The 17,722-nt window shown below is 27.0% G+C and overlaps 2 protein-coding genes across 3 annotated transcripts; one reads left to right on the forward strand and one right to left on the reverse strand.

Moving 5' to 3' along the window:
• Positions 1-7,128: 7,128 nt before the first annotated feature.
• LOC135929467 (large ribosomal subunit protein uL6-like) lies at positions 7,129-8,012 on the reverse strand. The gene is made up of 4 exons (XM_065466069.1): positions 7,912-8,012; positions 7,590-7,795; positions 7,330-7,543; positions 7,129-7,282 (listed from the first exon to the last, which is right to left on the reverse strand). The coding sequence occupies exons 1-4, from the start codon at positions 7,955-7,957 to the stop codon at positions 7,179-7,181; spliced, it is 570 nt and encodes a 189-aa protein (XP_065322141.1). The 5' UTR covers positions 7,958-8,012; the 3' UTR covers positions 7,129-7,178.
• A 287-nt stretch (positions 8,013-8,299) lies between these two features.
• On the forward strand, positions 8,300-15,866 carry LOC135929577 (myosin-2 essential light chain-like). 2 transcript variants are annotated; one of them, XM_065466229.1, is made up of 5 exons: positions 8,300-8,370; positions 8,438-8,578; positions 12,309-12,473; positions 13,976-14,053; positions 15,599-15,865. In XM_065466229.1, the coding sequence occupies exons 1-5, from the start codon at positions 8,340-8,342 to the stop codon at positions 15,625-15,627; spliced, it is 444 nt and encodes a 147-aa protein (XP_065322301.1). In that variant the 5' UTR covers positions 8,300-8,339; the 3' UTR covers positions 15,628-15,865. The 2 variants fall into 2 exon arrangements, with proteins under 2 accessions (XP_065322301.1, XP_065322302.1); XM_065466230.1 differs by having other exon boundaries at positions 8,326-8,367; positions 15,599-15,866.
• The last annotated feature ends 1,856 nt before the right edge of the window (positions 15,867-17,722 follow it).

The following is a 17,722-nucleotide window of genomic DNA, read 5'->3' on the forward strand; positions in this document are numbered from 1 at the left end:
CTTGGGGAGTAAAAGGGTCCTCTATTCATTTTTAAAAAAAAAAAATCCTTACAAAATCATTTTTATAAAATGTTCTAGTAGATAAATTTAGAAGAAACTAAAACCTATACTGGTTCTAATTGTTAAATATTAAATATATAAACATGGTTTTTTTTTCAAAAGGTGGCTACTCGGTTTAAATAAAAGCAGAGACCCACAGGCGCCGGGCCGGTCCGCGGTTTCTAGCCAGTCTGGGCCGGGCCTTGGTTTTAAAAAATGATTTTTTAGTGGGCTTGGGCCTAAAATTATTAAATTTAAATTTTTTAAAACAGTTGCTTAATTTAATGACATATTACCATTTCTTTTTCCCAATCTTCTTATCTTATCTAGCACGAATAATAAATTTCGGTATTTTGTATAAACAAATTGATTGCCAAAATATATTTAAGTATTGTTGATTTTCCATTAAATAAAATTAGAATTAAATTTTTGTACATGGGCTTGTGCCGGACTTGAGAAATTTTTGTGATTGGCTTGGGAATTTTTTATAACATTAAATATGAGCCGGGCCGGATTTGGGCCGGGCCGGATTTGGGCCGGGCCGGGTTTAGGCCGGGCCGGGTTTAGGCCAAAAAAAAATTTTTTTACTGCGTGCCTGGTGAAAAAATTAAGACCCATGAAGGTATCTGATTAAAAGAATTAAACATAATATAAATTTTAAAATGAGTTTGTTAAACGTGAATTTTTTTTTATGAAATTTGTAAAAATTAGTCATGTCATATTTCATCATTGCTTATGTTGTTTTTTTCCCATTAATTTTGGCTATCTCATTATTTGTTTTGTTTACTTTTATTTGTGTTTACACTAACATATTTTATTTATGTTTATTAAGAAATTATTTATTTGTTTACTTTTATTTCGTGTTTACACGACCCGTTTTATTTATTGTTTATTAAGAAAATAATTTTCTTCTTAAAAAATATTTCCAAAAAATTTTATTTCTAAAAATATTAATTTTTAAAATAAAAATAAAAAAATCCATAAAAATTTAAATCATGAACAAGAAATTGGTCTTTGCAGTTCTCCTTGGAATCCTTGCAATAGTGAATTTAGGGATAGATGTAACCGAAGGTAAAGAAAAAATAATATTTTTTTTTACAATTCCTTTTTCATTTATTTTTTGTCGTAATGTTTTATCTTTCTCTCTTTTCTTTTTTTTTCAGATTTAAGTTTATTTTTAAAATTTTGAGTAATTTAATGAAATAATAACTTTAAAATACAAGCTTATATTAATAATAAATTTTTTATAGAGAATATACAGCTCTAGTGTTTGTTAAACGGCTTAATTTTGATTTCTCAATATTTTAGAATATTTTAGCTAGAAAAAAAAATATGGTATATAAGCTTAGAAAATTTCTTTAATAGATGTTTCAAACCTTTGTGTGCCATTCAATGAGCAACTGAAAGGCTTGCACATAATATCTGTCTGGATAAAATAGTGATGTTACCCGTTTAATCAACAACACTATATACAACAACTAGAAAATTTATAATTAAAAAATATATGAAAAAGAAATAAAACATTTTTTTCCCCAATAAATTTTCTTATAAAATATATAGAGAGTAAGAAAGAAATTCTATTAATTTATTTCAATTTTTTTTTTACTCTAAGCTACCTGCGTGGTTACGCTCAATGGGAAAATATTGACATTAGGTGCAATCAGTGGAACGAAACCCTATGCTAGTAAAATTTTATCTCAATTGATTATCATTCTTTTATTATATAATCTAATTCTTTTTTTTTATCATTTCTCTCTATTTGTTTTTTTTTTCTTCTTCTCTTCTATTCTTATTTCACTTTTATTTATTTTTTTTTTAAAAAAGAATCCTCATTTCCAATGAGCTTTGTCATAAATAAGGATGCTACAGATTGCAAATTCGAGATAGATTTTTGGTCCAACGTAGGGGCGACAACTATGAGTATCAATTTTTTGTTTTGTTTACAATACATATATCATTCTTTTAATTCGTTCATATTTCATTTCTAACATTTTAATTTTTCTCTTCATATTCTTTATCCGATGAAGCTGTCGAAAATGGGGATGAAAAAATTTTTGAATATGATAAAGGTGAGTATCCAGCTGGGGTGGTAACCGGTGATGGCATGACTCTCGAGCCTGGAAATCGTGGCGATAATCCAAATATCGGGAATACGAAAAGTTTCTCTATGAGATTTTCGATGACAAGCTGGCCCAGTCCAACTATAGTCAATGTAAGTTTCTTTTTTTTTCAATTCTTTTAACGCGTCATTTATTTAATCTTCAATTTTTTATGACAATTTTTTTGATTTTGAAATTAGTTTCAACAAACAACTTAGGAATCTACGCAATCAAAAACTAGATTTTACAGACATTAAGAAAATTATAAACTTTTCATGACCTTAATTAATTATCCTTTATCTTAAAAAAAATATATATTTTTTATATACAGATCACTACCGAAAATTTGGTCGTAAAAATGGCTTATGGTACTTACGCTTAAAAATTGATGGCATTTATTTTATACAACGACAAATATTTAATATCCAAAAAATTGGGGACAAATCAGAAAAATAATGAAAATATTTTTTGTGATTATTTTGTATTAAAAAAATTTTTTTTAATTTATATTCGTTTATCTTTTTTAAAAAAAATAAAATAAATAAATTTTAGAGGAAAGTAAAACTTTGTCAAAAATCTAGAAGAAAAAAATAACATGTCTGTTAAAATTTGAAGGGGTTTTTTTTTGAAAAAATTAATGATATTAATAAAATTAGGGCTTTATTATATTCAAAATAATTTGCTTACAGTTAATTTGTGGTATATGATGCCAATAAAAAAAATTGGAAGCACAAACGATGAATCATATGTCATTTTATAGTGCTTCAATCAGTATTGTAGCCGAGATTGAGGGGAAAAAAGTTGTCGGCAAAAATAAGAAATTTTGGCCAACTTTACGCTTAAAAGTCGAATGAAAGCACCAACGATGAAACATTCCTTCTTAAGGGCTTCGTTAGTAGAGGTGGTTAGAGCTTCAATCACTTTTGTAGCCGAAAATAAGAATAGGTAATTTACGAAGAATTAACAAATAATGGAGCAAAACAAAAACTAAAAAAGGAATGAACGTTTAGTTTTCACCAAAATATGTAAGTGCTTAATCAATATTCTTTAAAATTCCGTTATTAATTTGGTTAAACCGCCTTAGAGAAAAACAAAGTAGCTATGAGATAAATAAAAGTTATGACGTCACGAGATTTAGGCGCGAAGTTGGCCGAAACGATTGGAAGCGATAGATGAAACTTAATTCTTTAATGCTTGTAAGTAAAGTTAAGTGCCTTAAATCAGTTTAGTTGCCACTATTAAAATAATAGTGTTATTAAAGAAATAAATAAATAAACAACAAATGGGTGTTCACCAAATTAGAAAGAACTATAGTAGTAGTGAAACATCCAGTTTTTACTATTATATAATGCTTAATCATTAAATTCAGATTCCGTAATTAATTTGGTTAACCGCCATATGTAAAAAATTACTTATACGCTAAAGAAATGTTTTTAGGTCAAGTTTTTTTCCAGGAGAATTATGGAAACATTCACTAACGATGGAATTTATATCATTCTTCAGTGCTTCTTACTTAAAGTTAGTAGTTCAATCTGTTTAGTAGCCAAAAATTATGCAATAAATAGTTATAAGAAAGGAAGAAAAAAAATTATAAAGAAAAATGGCGACGCCCTTAAACAAATACAATAGAAATTATTTATATCCTTTTTGGCCGATATTAATTGCTAAATTATGACATATATATTTCACAATAGGTTTGGTCATCCATTCTATAAAATAAAAGAGTTATAAGCATGCAAAATTCTATATTGTTTTTTTTACAACTTTTTCGTTTTTTTAAGAAATTCATATCGGTTCGGTTTTTAACGGTTTTTTCGGTTCGTTCCGGTTTCACTAAAGTCGATTTTTTTAAAAAAAAAATTAATCATGAACCATAATATATTTATCTTAGAGAAAAATCTTTTTTAATTTATATATTTAATTCCTTATTTAGTTTAACCATGAAGATTGTTTCTTATCTAATTAACTAGTAAAATTTGCCTAATCTCCATTAATTGTGTATATAAAGTAAACCAAAATGACGTCATTAGTAAAACAATAAATTTGGTATTGATTGATTATGAAGATCATGGCGATTCAATTATAAAAAAAAAAATTTAATTTAAAAAGAAATCACGAATTTAAATTGCTCCCCCAAGGAAAATTAAAATTTCAAATTTGGGTTAATAATTTATAATTTATTTATTTTTGAAAGCCGTTATTAACCGGTTTAAAACATATTTACAACAGTTCGGTTCGCTCTTTATATAATTTCTTTATAACGGTTCAGAAAGTTATAACGGTTAGTTCCGGTTTAGCGATTCGGGTTCGAAGCTCTGCTACATATGCCTAATAAAGTGGATACTATTATGAATATGATTATGAAACTATTTAATTAAATTTGAGTAGTCAATTAACAGACTGGTATTTGACTGGTCAATAACCACTCTGCATTCCCATGAAACATATGAAATTAGATTTTATAATTCGAGTTTCTATGCGTTGACATAAGTAGACGCCTTGGCTTGGGTCTCCTGATTTGGTACTTAAGGCTCCTTCAAGCTTTTTAATTAGGTTAAGAGCCTGGCTTCCAAAGGATGTCAAGTTTGCAGTGACAACTGATAAGAATTTATATTCATCAGGAATATCCACATATTAGTTTATTTAAAAATCTTCTGTTAATATAAAAATTAATAAATATATTTATATTTGTAATTTATTAAATTAAATATAATTAATAGAGTATGATCCATTTTGTTTTTTCATCTGCTATATAAAGTGGATTGATTATTCCAACATCACATTTAAAATATTTTAAGTATAATTAATCTTCTTCATTATTTATCAGACCTGCAGAGTGTGACACTTGTCCAGCCAGATTTATTTTAAAGAAAAATTTTCAGCCAAGTCCAGGTTACATTTTTAGGCCTGGCCTGGGTAATTTCAAAAAATTAAAATGTGGTCCAGCTCCAGCACATGCACTTGAGGCAGGCCTGCAGGTTTCTGGTATTTATATTTTAAAAAAAACTCCCTTACTTTATCTGAAACTTGTGAGTAGGATGCCTCAAAAATAGAAATCATTCCTGTATCCAATAATTTTTTAAATATTTTATCATTTATCAACATCATTCTTTAATCATCAAATATGTAACGTCATGCTATAATTACCATAATTTGATGTGGAAGCAGGAGTTGAGTAAGGTAAGAGAAACAATTTAACCAAGTTTACTGTGGAATTTGGAAGAAAAATAATAAAAAATTAAAGCCTTGATGAATACAAAATATTCCTGTTTCTCTTTTGGGCAATAATATCAAGTAAATAAGTCAAAAATTAATTATTATCTATCAATCAACATATCTATTCACATGCTCATTTAAAAAACTATTTTGTATTGATGTCATTTAAACTTACAAAAAAAATAAAATAAGACAAGTTATAAATTAAATTTTGTGTCAATCTCAATATAGTGGACCAATAGTAATAATATTCTAGATTCAAAACATGATGTCATATTTAGGGGGATATTAATTAACATATCAACTAATTTAATCTTCAAGAAACTAGTTTAGTTAACTCCACATTTTTATTAAGATTTAGAGAACGGTAATAGATAATTCATATTATGATACTTACAAGTAGAAATCTGCAAAGTTATTTAAAATAATCAGGTTTGGGTCTGGCCAGGCCTAATATTTTTAAAAAAATTCGGGCTGGGTCAGATTTTGACTATATTTTTAAATATATCTAAATTTATCAATTTTATAGTTGAATTTTTTATTTATTGAAAATAACATATAACATGTCTTTTATTTTAAGTAATTATAAAAATTAATTTTTATATTTAAATAAATTCAAACCGGGCTGAGCCAGTAAATTATTTTTAAAAAAAATTCGGGTTCAGGCCAGCATCTTTTTAAAAAAAATTCAGGTTCAGGCCGGCAAAACTTTTTTTGCCCGATGCAGATCACTACTTACAAGGTTGAAAATTTAGTGGTAGACAGAAAGCTCCATCTTGCTGAAGATGTAATTTCTCTCATGAAATAATAATTCAATTGACGGGCTCAGTACTTCATAAGTATCTTGATATTTAACCACATTTATTATATTAAAGAAAATACATCCTACCTTTTCATTCAAGCAATCACATACTATTAAATTATCTGGAAACTTAATGATAAAATATGAGCTTTTTGCTTGGATTTTTATAACTTTCATATAATACCAACTTAAAGCTTATATCAAATTTTGATTTGCCACTGAATATCCTGTTCATTGACCTTTTGTAATTATGTATTTCAAAATTAATTTTTTATTATTTGAAATGTTTAAAAAAGTTTTTTCTTAGACTATAAAATAGTATGATGCAGATAACTTTTATGATTTTCTTTTCTTATAGAAAGAATATTGAGTAATTTTCACTGATAGACACTTGCTTCACACTAGCAGAAATCTCATACAACCATATTTGATGAGAAATTCTAATTTTTAAGAACAATCTTTCTAAAATTTCCTTACTTTGGATGTCAACTATTTTTGAGTGAGATCAAAAACCAGCAGTTTTGTATCTACATAATATATCTATTTGTAGATCAACTTATGGCTAATTAGTTTTCTAAATTTCTGCTACAACTTCCATTAGAAAAAATAATATCTCATGGATTTAAATAAATCTTACCCTAAACCTATTACAACTATAAATCTTAGAAAGGCTATATATTTATATATACATAAATTAAACTATGATATAATTCTTTTTTAAATAAACAGTTAATTTTTAAAACAAATAAAATAACAACATGGGAAAACATTTTGGTGATATTAGCATAGTATCAGATATCTATGAATAAGATGATAATTTTTAAAACTCATATCTCCCTAATAATTCATAAAAATTAAATTCTAATTAGATTTTAGCACAAATTAATAAGATATAGTTAGAAATTTAGATAGGTAAATTAATGAAGTGGAGTACTATATTAAATTATCAATAAAGACTCAATACAATATACTATTTATAAAATTTTATTGATATTAAATATTTTAAACAAATAAAAAAAATTCTATTTATCGTGAGAAATAGTTGTTTTTTCAGAAACATAAATACCATCTAGAAATTTTCTTATATCCTTCTTTTTGACAGATGTACATTGTTGAATAAGTGCAGCTAAATAATAAAATTGCATATAAAACTGTTAAATAAATTGAAATTACCTGTTTGTGAAACTTTTTGAATATCTATACCATCAATAATAATCTCGTCTTTTTGTTTGGTTGAAGCAATACATGCAACAGTGTCTGGCAATTTCACTTGCCTAATGTATTTTTCGCCTAAAAAGTTTCTTACTTCTACAATAGTATTGTTTTCTACCATGTTAATATTGATAGGGAAATGTGCATATACTGATCGCATTTTATAACGAAATCCCTTATATTTAAAGTTTATACCATATATAAATTAATGTAGAACTTACATCAATAACACCCTTAATCATATTCTTGATATGGCTACATATGGTGCGAATCAGTGCCAATTGTCTTTTATTACCAAACCATTTTTCAACTTTAATCTTATTTTTTCCCACTTTGTAGATGGAAACTTGGGCATGGGTAAAATCTTTAACCAATTGTCCCCTAGGACCTTTAACTGTTACGACACGAGATTTAACGGAGATTTGAACTAAAAAATTATATATTATTTAAATTTAATTTAAAGGAAGGTCCTTCATTGTCTGCCTTGTTATAATCATTTAAATAAGATTTTTTTTTAATCATAAGGACAAGTATCTATATTACCATCTTCCGGAATATCTACAATTTGGAAAGAATTGATGGTCTTCATCACCCACGGAAATTAAGATTAGTAAGATTGAGCACCACAAGAAAAAAAAAATTACATTTTTAAGAATAAAATAATAATATCTATTTATTAATAATATGAAATAAAATATCATATTATATAATCTTTAATATCTTAAATATATATCTATAAATCTATTTGCAAAATAATGGACGTTAAATTAATATTATTTACTTATCATTAATAGGCATTAATCATATACTAGAAGGTTATTTTAATTTATATAAAGATAAAACTAGCCTATCCCTACATTTGGAACTTATTTTTAATTTCTTGTTATAAAGCAATAATGTGTTGAGATTTTATCTGTCGAAAACTATCGGTTATTCGATTAGATATTTGTACATTTTCATCTATCCTAATCATGGTTTCAGTTACAGAAGAACAAATTAGTGGTATATTTTATATTTACACTTTATTAATTATATCGGGTTTTTTCTACATTTTAATGTAATCATATAGAATTACATGAGACTTTTAATATATTTGACACCAAGGGAGATGGAAAAATATTTTATTCGCAGTTTGGAGATGTTTTGAGGGCAATGGGTCAAAACCCTACTGAATTAGATGTAAAAAAACATGCTCCATTAGAAAATCATGGTTAGATCATATATATTCTTATCATCATATTTTCTTCTCTTCTCTTATATATATATTTGACAAAGTATTTATTACTAATGTTAAAAGTTAATTTTTATTTTCTAAAAAAAATTGGGTTAATAATATTTTATCTGGCTTTAAAAATTTTAAATTGGTGTTTGATGGGCATGCTAGTTCAAAAATGTTTTATACAAGATTGATTAATATTAATGAAACATTATATTTAAGAAAGAACTATTTTAAATGTGTTTATCATAAATAAAGATAATAATGGAATATTAATTCATATTTTATAAAAGTAACTGATTACTTTTATTGTTATATTCCAAAAACTAACAAGTTTGGTTATTTTTTTTTGTAAAATTCATAAATAGTAACAAGAAATTTATAACCTATTTTGGTTTGTTATAAGTTTTTAATAACATTGTTTTGTTGTTTTTACCATTTAGGCTGTTTATTCAAAGCTAAATAGCTTGCTAAATAACCAGCTATTTAGTAATAGGTAGTGTTCAAGTTTGGACATGGCCTAAGAGTGTGTCTTGGTTTGACTTATTTTTAATTCTCATATCTGGCATAGCTTTAACAGCTTTTGAATTAGGACACCCTATGGTTTGTTTTAAGTCCTTAAGTACTATTGTTACTTTTATATTTTTTTCACACTTTTTAGGCTGTATTGTTGAAACTGTATAGCCAGCTCTTTATAAATCAACCAGGACACATCCTAACTTATATATAATTTGAAAAAATTTGATAATAACTATGTGATTTCTAATTTATGTTATACTTATCACATTCCATAAATGATTAATACATTTAAATGTTTTTTTTATAATATTTTTGATAAATTAAATTTAATTATTCTATTGTTTTAAAAATACATTTTAAAATTGTTTCTATAAAACTTGGTAATTATAAATTTATGTGCCTTAAACATAGCAATTTATAGTATTTTTTTAAAATAAATAAACATTAAATGGTCTATAAATTAAAAATCTGCAATTAACGAGTCTATTTTTTAAAAATAATTTTAGACAGATTGGGTATAATATTTATTTTTTTTAAATTTGGGCCTGGCCTGGATGAAAATTATGTCAAATAAATTTATATATTTTAAAACTTCTAGCATGAAGCAAGGCACTAATATTTATATTTGTAGAATATTTTTTTTACAGTGGAAAAAAAAAATATTAAATTTTTCTATATATAAATAAATTCAAGTTGGGCAGGGTGGGCAAGTAATTTTTATTTTGGGTTGGCCTTTTAGGGACAAAATTTTATCACTACTATAAACAATATAGTTCTATAGATTATAATTAGCCAGTTCAAATCCAAGCCCAATCCAGATTGGTACTGGATCTTATATTGTCTATATCGTCACCTGAGAATTAGATTATTCTATCTCTACTTGTTTAATTTTACGAGAGAGCGATTTAAAAAATAAGCTTCTATAATTTTCAATATGATGGTATAATTTAGCCTTATATGCAATAAAATCGAATTTATTTTTTATGTAAATGGAATAGTATCATTAATAAAAAAAATTGGTTTAAATTTATTATTTTTTTAAATTAGCATTTTTAACAGAGTGGGTATGTAATGATTCTTTAACAACGACATTTATATGCCAAATAATTCATGCTTTGTAAAATAAGAAATATATTGCACAAATGAATCACATAATCAATACTCAAGTATTGTAAAATACTTATAAAATAATTGAATTATTGGTATTCGATTCATGTTCTCGAATAAAATAATTCGATATTCGTACGGATAATTTAATCGATATTTGATTCGATTCATTGAATAGATTATTCGAAATGAAGATCAAGTTCTTTAAAAGATGATTTGTAAAATATGGGGAAATAATTTTTTGATAGAGGAACAAATTAAATAATTAGGAATGATCACAAGATATATAGGAATATTTTGGATAATTTTGAATTATACCAATTAGGGTGTACCCTTACTAGAGGTCTGCATTGGGCGAGTTTTTGGACCAAAAGCCCGCCCATCCAATCTTTTAAAAAATTTAACCCGCCCGCCCAGCCCACCCATAGTTTTTAAAAAAAATATATACCCGCCCGCCCCGCCCATTTGTCTAAATTCCTTACCTGTCCGCCCATTTGTCTAAATTCCTTACCTGTCCGCCCATTTGTCTAAATTCCTTACCTGTCCGCCCATTTGTCTAAATTCCTTACCTGTCCGCCCATTTGTCTAAATTCCTTACCTGTCCGCCCATTTGTCTAAATTCCTTACCTGTCCGCCCATTTGTCTAAATTCCTTACCTGTCCGCCCATTAGTCTAAAATTTTTGACCCACGCCCGCTTATAAAATTTAATTATGGTCATTCTTTCATTTTTTTAAGCATCTTATAAAAAATATTTCAGCATTGCACCTCTACAAAAAGTTTATAATTTAGGAAATTAATTTTAAGCATAAAAATAATCATTGCAAATTATGGATAATTTATTTGATCAAATTGAATATTTATGAAAAAAAAATATAAATATAAAGTAGAAATTGTATGTAATCATAATGCAAAAATAATAATGAATCGACATTTTCTGTATTCAAACACGTTATTCCTTGTTCTAAAAATCTTCCAGCAATGCTAATCCCGTTCCAGCAATGCTAATCACGCGTTCGGAAGAAGCGCTAGAAAAGTTTTATTACATTCCCATATAAGGAAATTTTTAATAGACAAAAATGTTCATTTATTCTAAGAAAAAGTTTTATTGTTGTTGTGTTTATTACATAATATAGTTAAGTAAATGTTCTTCACTAAAAAAAAAAAACGATTGGTACAATAAAAAATGAAATATTGTTATAGAACATATAAACAATTATATTTTTTTTAGTTTGTTTTTGAACAAAAATTTTAAATTTCCTTAACCCGCCCGCCCATTGTTTCAATTTCACTAACTCCGCCTAATGCAGACCTTTAACCCATACCACTTTTTGAAGGCCTATCCTATATGGACGATACTAAATTGATATTGACACATTTCCGATCCAATATTATATCTGATTTTTTGCATTCTCTAAACATACTAATCTTTCTTTCTTTCTTTCTTCGCTTTAATTTTTAACATATCGTGTATACTTTTTTAATAGTTTTATACATCTATAATTTAACTATTAATTATAACGATAAGTCATTTAAATATTTTATTAATGATCAATTTATAGATCATATTATTCAAGAATATCAAAATGTATATAAAATAATTTTTATTTATTGAAATATCGATATATTTATATTGTATAACATTAATTTATTTGTACATAAATAAGTTATTAAAACAAATTTTTTATGAAATTTAAATAATAATTTTAAAAAAATTTTTTTAGTTAAGTCTATCAGATCGGATCGGATAATTTTGTACTATTTGGCCGATAACCGATATTTTTTAAAAAGACGAAATATCGGCCGGATCAAATCCGATAAATATATCCATACACCCCTAATACAAATAATAGATTTCGGTCATTCGTAAAATACGAATCGAATAGCGAATAATTCGATTTTAGGTATATAACCTAACAGTTTAGAAATATATTTGTTTTATTATGATGAAATATAAATGGAGACAATAAAAAACAAATTATTAATATTTGAATTTTTATAAATTCCAGATTATTTAGAGAAAAATCTTATTTGTTTTATTGACAAGTGCCAAAAAAATATATTATATATACTTATTATATCGTTAATTGATCGAAATAGACGAAAGATTATCCTTCGACGTTTTCCTCCCCATCTTGCTCAACTTCATGAAGAACTCTCAACCACCATCCATCCAAGATTTCATAGAGGGCTTGAGAGTCTTCGACAAGGATAACAACGGTTCCATGAGCAGCGCTGAATTGAGACATCTTCTAACCACGATTGGTTAGTTGTTAATTTTTTAAAACAAAAAACATATATATATAATTGGAGGTGGGGATTTAGCAATGTTTTTTAATATCAGAGATCTCCCGCACTTTTTTAGGTCCGGTCCGGCTTTTAGAAAAATCTAACCTGGCCCATGTGGTTTAATTTGATCCTTTTAAATGAATTTTATAAACCATTTTAGAAGGGGGGGTTGACAAAAGCACTGTTCCTTTTTCTTATAAGTGGAGGAGAAATGTCCGTGTTAGTCTCTTATTCAGCAACTGAATAATAGTACTCACAAATGGAACGTTCCAACGCAATGTTTCAAAACGCAAATAAAAAGGCGTAAACGCAGTTATGTTTAAAGTGAAGCGTTCATTTTTTATTTTTTTTATAAAAACGTCTAAATTTAAAACAAAAAAAAATGCCGTCCAATTTAAACGAACGCCGCCTTTTCAAAACGCGGAAATTGCGTTTTGAAACGTTCAATTTATGCTGACTGTTAGAATAGATGGCTGGCAGGATAGTTTTTTTTTTTAAAAAAAACCCCGTTTAACGAGATTAATATAAATTTAATACAAAAATTTAGTTATCCTTAGCACTTTTTTTTTGCAGGTGAAAATTGTAAAATCGAACAAATTTTTTAGAAATTATAGAAATCATGAATTCTTTTAGAAATATATTTTTTGAAGAGAATATAGAATATCCTGTAATCATAAAATTTCAGTCATTTTTATAGGGAAAATAAAAGGCGCGTAATAAATATAATTTGCGTTTGTGCCAGCTTTATCCGAGATAATCTCCCCTACAACTGACACTTATTATGAATCTGGTATGATTGTTAGCTTGACATGTATGTTAGAATTTATAGGAATTAGTGGGAATTTAGCTCAATATAAAGAATTTAATTTAAATATAAGATTTTAAAAACGATTCTTTACTATAAAAAAAAGGCTAACTGATTATAAATAATATATATATAAAATCACGTTATCCAATTTACAACATGTATTATATTATTACAATATAATATATTATAAACGAAATTAAAAAAATTCTTGTAGAAAGAAAATGCCAAAAAAAATTAACAAACTAAAAGAAAACACAAATTATATTAAAAAATAAAACTGGACATATATAAAAAAGAAAAAATAACTAATGACACAATGATTTAAAAAAATACATATGATTTTAAAATTTATTACACATCCAAGTTTGAAATGCTTTTCAAAATTAGATTTTTAAAATGATTTTTATGAGAATATGTAAATATTTTGTGATTTTTATGCATAAAAATCATTTTTCGTGATTAAATCACAAATTAATAAAAAAAAATCCGGATATTTTAAAAACATATTGTTTTATAAGCCATGTTTTGATGGTCCGGTCATATATCAACAGGCCTATATTTTTTGGACGGGTCTAGTTCAGTCTGCCTTCTTAGTTCAGATCAGACTATACGATCTTAATTTGTTATTTACTTGAAATTTTAAACCAAAAAAAATACTGGTTACTTACAGGTGAGAGATTATCGGAAGAGGAAGTGGAGCAATTGATATCCGGTCAAGAAGATCCCAACGGAAACGTCGTTTACGAAGGTTTTTTATTTAAACTCCATAAATCACAAAATCTTAATTTTGTTTTCAACAAAAAAAGAAATTTTTATAAACCTGTATTGCATAGCGCTCACTTGAATACTCGTTTGACTTGTATTCAATTATAAACGCCTATATTCATTTTATTCCCTTTAATCCACATTATGTTTAAAAAGTGTCATTATTATGATAATTTTACTTGACTACATGTTTTACAAAAAACAAATTTATCAGCAACGCAATGAAAAAGATTATAGCTAATCAAATTATATTTTACATAAAACTTCCATAAAATTAAATCTGAGCTTAAAATTACCTAAGTTGTCTGAGAAGTTGTTTTGTTTATGGCGACGAAACATGGGCAATCAAGGTTGCCCACGAAGCCAAATTCGAAAGAACAGAGATGAGGATGATTAGATGAATGCGAGCAAGAATGGGAACAGAAGTGATTGGCGTGGTAATGAGAAGAAATAGACTAAGATGATTTTGGCATGTGGAACGTGAGACGAAAGATGACTGGGTAAAATGATTGGCGTGGTAATGAGGAGAAATAGACAAAGATGGTTTTGGCGTGTGGAACGTGAGACGAAAGATGACTGGGTAAGAAGATTCACCATGGTGGAAGTAGTAGGACCAAACCCTCAAGAAAAGCGTAAGATGAGCGGCGGATATGAGAAAAATGAATTTTACAAATATGTCATAAATGGAAAAGAAAATCGGAGGGGAAATGGGTTAACCTGGGTAAACCGGAAATGGTCATTAGAAGGAGAAGAAGATAAATAAATTATTTAAATATTTAATCACGCGCTCAGTGGCACATCGAAGGAGGAATTTATTTTTATTTTTTTTAGATTTTAAAATATGAGTGGCGTAAAATTTAATACGATTTACAAAAAATGGTAGACTACATTACTGGATATTGGGTTTCTGGAAAAAAAATTTAGACAAGGAAACAATACGTATGCCATTCCTCGAATGGAACTAAAGCGGAATCTAACGGCACACTGGCCAAAGTATAATGAAAAGAAAGCTGGGTGCAAAATACCGCTACGTTAAATTTTCTACTAAAATTAGTTGTGTAAAATGTGAATGTGGCTCTTCGTTTTACGTTAATGTTTTACTGATTTTTATATCAAATTCAATATTATTTATATTTTATAATGACTAGATTGCACAAATCTATATCATTTATTATAATCAAATTTTTAAAAAAAAAATTTGATTTGATATATTTTTAACTTTAATGAATACACACTTCAAAATTATCTTTTAGAAACGCGGTAAAAGGAATTTTAATTGGAAGTTTACTAAGTTGTAAATCGGTTCACGCAATACAGGGTTAAAGTGGACCAGTTTTAAATATGTTTAATGACTTAAATTTTAAAATAGCTTTTTTTATTTGTAAGGTATAAATTTTGATACGTAAATTATCAGTTTTGATATATAATTGATGTGTAAGAATAATATAACATTCTTAATAAAAAGAAATTTCTTCCAAAGACTAATAATACCTATGGTAATTTATATATTTTTATTTTTTATCAATAGATTTCATAAAGATGGTTATGAATGGCTGATAAACGAAAAAACGCCCACATTATTTTTCCCCTCACGACTCGAACCCACAAATTAGATTTGCTTTCGATATTTATTCAAAAATTATAAAAATTTTTGTAATTTATATTATATATTTTTTTTATATAAATATTACAATTTTCTTATCCAATCATTAACAAATTTTTCACATAAATTATAATATAAAATCATTTGTCGAAAGATAAAAAAAAATCACCAACTTTTATAACACACTATTTATATATTAAGATTAATTTATATCGATTTGTGAATAATAAGAAATCATCAAAATTATTTGCTAGGTGCTCTATGATGCCTAATGTATGATTTAGGCTGCATTCAAAATGGAGACAGATCCATTTTTTTACATCCGTTCCGTCAAAGGTCAATCTCAGGAAAAATGATTATATATGTTCAAAGTGCGTCCGTTCCGATACCTTCCGTCTTAAAAACGGATCCGGCAAATTTTGAAGTCAAAACATTTTGACTTTTTGATCCGGCAAATTTTATTGAGCGTTATAACTGTTACTTATAATTTTTTAAAAATGAAAATCAATATATATATATATCATCTTTAATGTGATTGACTTTCTGACGGAACGGATGTAAAAAAAACGCTTCCGTCTCCACTTTGAACTGCAGCATTAAGCTAAGGTTGTAACGCGTAAAATTAGCTAGCTATAGCTAACAGTGCGTCGCTTATTTTAATTAAATAAGCGATATATTGACGACGCTATCATCTTTTTTTGAAAGTATTTGTTTTTTGGGGGGAAATTTTAAATTACGATATAATAAATATTGGCTCTAAATATGATAATTTTATAGTAATGTATATTTTTTTAAGTTTAAAGCTAGTTTTATTTTATTTTCGATAATATCAAATTTTAGTATTATTCTGGAAAGAGAATAACTATTGAAAGATATGTAATTCTAACTCGTACACTTAGCGTACAAAAATTCACCTAAATATAGTGTAGAAAATGTTAAACTTCCACCACGCCAAAATTCTTTAAAAAAAATAGTTAAGATAACTATCATATATATATATAAAGTTAGTTATTTATGACTAAAAAAATTCCCTAGTGTCGCTAAACTGGCTCATTTTGAGCCGATTTTTAAAAACTGCTAGCTAAATGTTTCATCCAAAAAAATATTATGCAAGACTTAAAGTTTTTGCTCATAGGTGGCACAAAGGTTTGAGTATCTCTATTAACGAAATTTCGTTGCTTAGGCAACATTTTTCTAGCTAAAATATGGTGTTAGCCATTTTTAAAAATCGGCTCGAATCTGAGTCGTTTAATAACACTAGAATTCCCTATTGAATGCTAATACTTATAGTTGATTATTTTTTAAGAAAAAACTTTAGGAAAAATAAAATAAACCAAAAAAACAATCTTTACAAAGCATGTTCAAATGACACTGTGAAAATTTATAAATTTGTTTCTTATCTAGTTTTTAGATGCTTGTCTAAAAATAGTTAAAATGTGTTTGAAACAGATGAATGAGTTTAAATGACATAGGCGGAAAATACATTGGAGAAAATGTATTTTCTACTGAACGCTTAATTCGAAAAGATTACCGCATTCAATTTCATTAAAAACAAGTTTTATTTTTAAATATTTATTTATGTCCCACCATATTCTGTGACAGAGAGTGCAACAGTCTACTTTAATTTTGGTAATCTTTATCATATTGTTCCATCTCGAGTTTTTCTAAATAAATCAAAGACTGGCCGGGCCATTTAATTTTTCTCAATATACCCGTGCCGGACCCAAAAAGATTTTTTTTTAAATACCCGGGCCGGGCCTACCGGAGCCAAATCCAAATATTTAAATTGCCATTATTAGCTATAAAAATTAAAAATTTCTAACAAAATCAGGGCTGGGCCTGATAAAAAAACTAGGGTCGGGCCATACAAATTGTACTTCTGCAGATCTAATATATACCCAGCGTCTACATGAGTGGAAAAAGGGGGGGGGGGGGGTAGGAACAGTTTGCATCCTATTTTTTTGAGGGGGTAGGGGGTAAGCTGCTTTGCGGGTAGGATAAATTTTTTGGGGGTTATCTATTAAATTTTGAGATGAAATAGGAAAAAAT

The sequence above is a fragment of the Gordionus sp. m RMFG-2023 genome, chromosome 5 (assembly GCF_954871325.1).
Source record: "Gordionus sp. m RMFG-2023 chromosome 5, tfGorSpeb1-WG-v2, whole genome shotgun sequence".
NCBI lineage: Eukaryota > Metazoa > Nematomorpha > Gordioida > Chordodea > Parachordodidae > Gordionus > Gordionus sp. m RMFG-2023.

What these genes read in the sequence shown, in the direction of transcription:
- LOC135929577 (XM_065466229.1), top strand. Translation starts at nt 8,340, where the DNA reads ATGGTTTCAGTTACAGAAGAACAAATTAGTG. An exon ending in TGCTCCATTAGAAAATCATG is followed by an intron (nt 8,579 to 12,308) that starts GTTAGATCATAT and finishes TGATCGAAATAG; the next exon opens with ACGAAAGATTATCCTTCGAC. An exon ending in ACATCTTCTAACCACGATTG is followed by an intron (nt 12,474 to 13,975) that starts GTTAGTTGTTAA and finishes GGTTACTTACAG; the next exon opens with GTGAGAGATTATCGGAAGAG.
- LOC135929467 (XM_065466069.1), bottom strand. Translation starts at nt 7,957, where the DNA reads ATGAAGACCATCAATTCTTTCCAAATTGTAGATATTCCGGAAGATG. An exon ending in TGTAGATATTCCGGAAGATG is followed by an intron (nt 7,796 to 7,911) that starts GTAATATAGATA and finishes ATAATTTTTTAG; the next exon opens with TTCAAATCTCCGTTAAATCT. An exon ending in TCAAAAAGTTTCACAAACAG is followed by an intron (nt 7,283 to 7,329) that starts GTAATTTCAATT and finishes TTTATTATTTAG; the next exon opens with CTGCACTTATTCAACAATGT.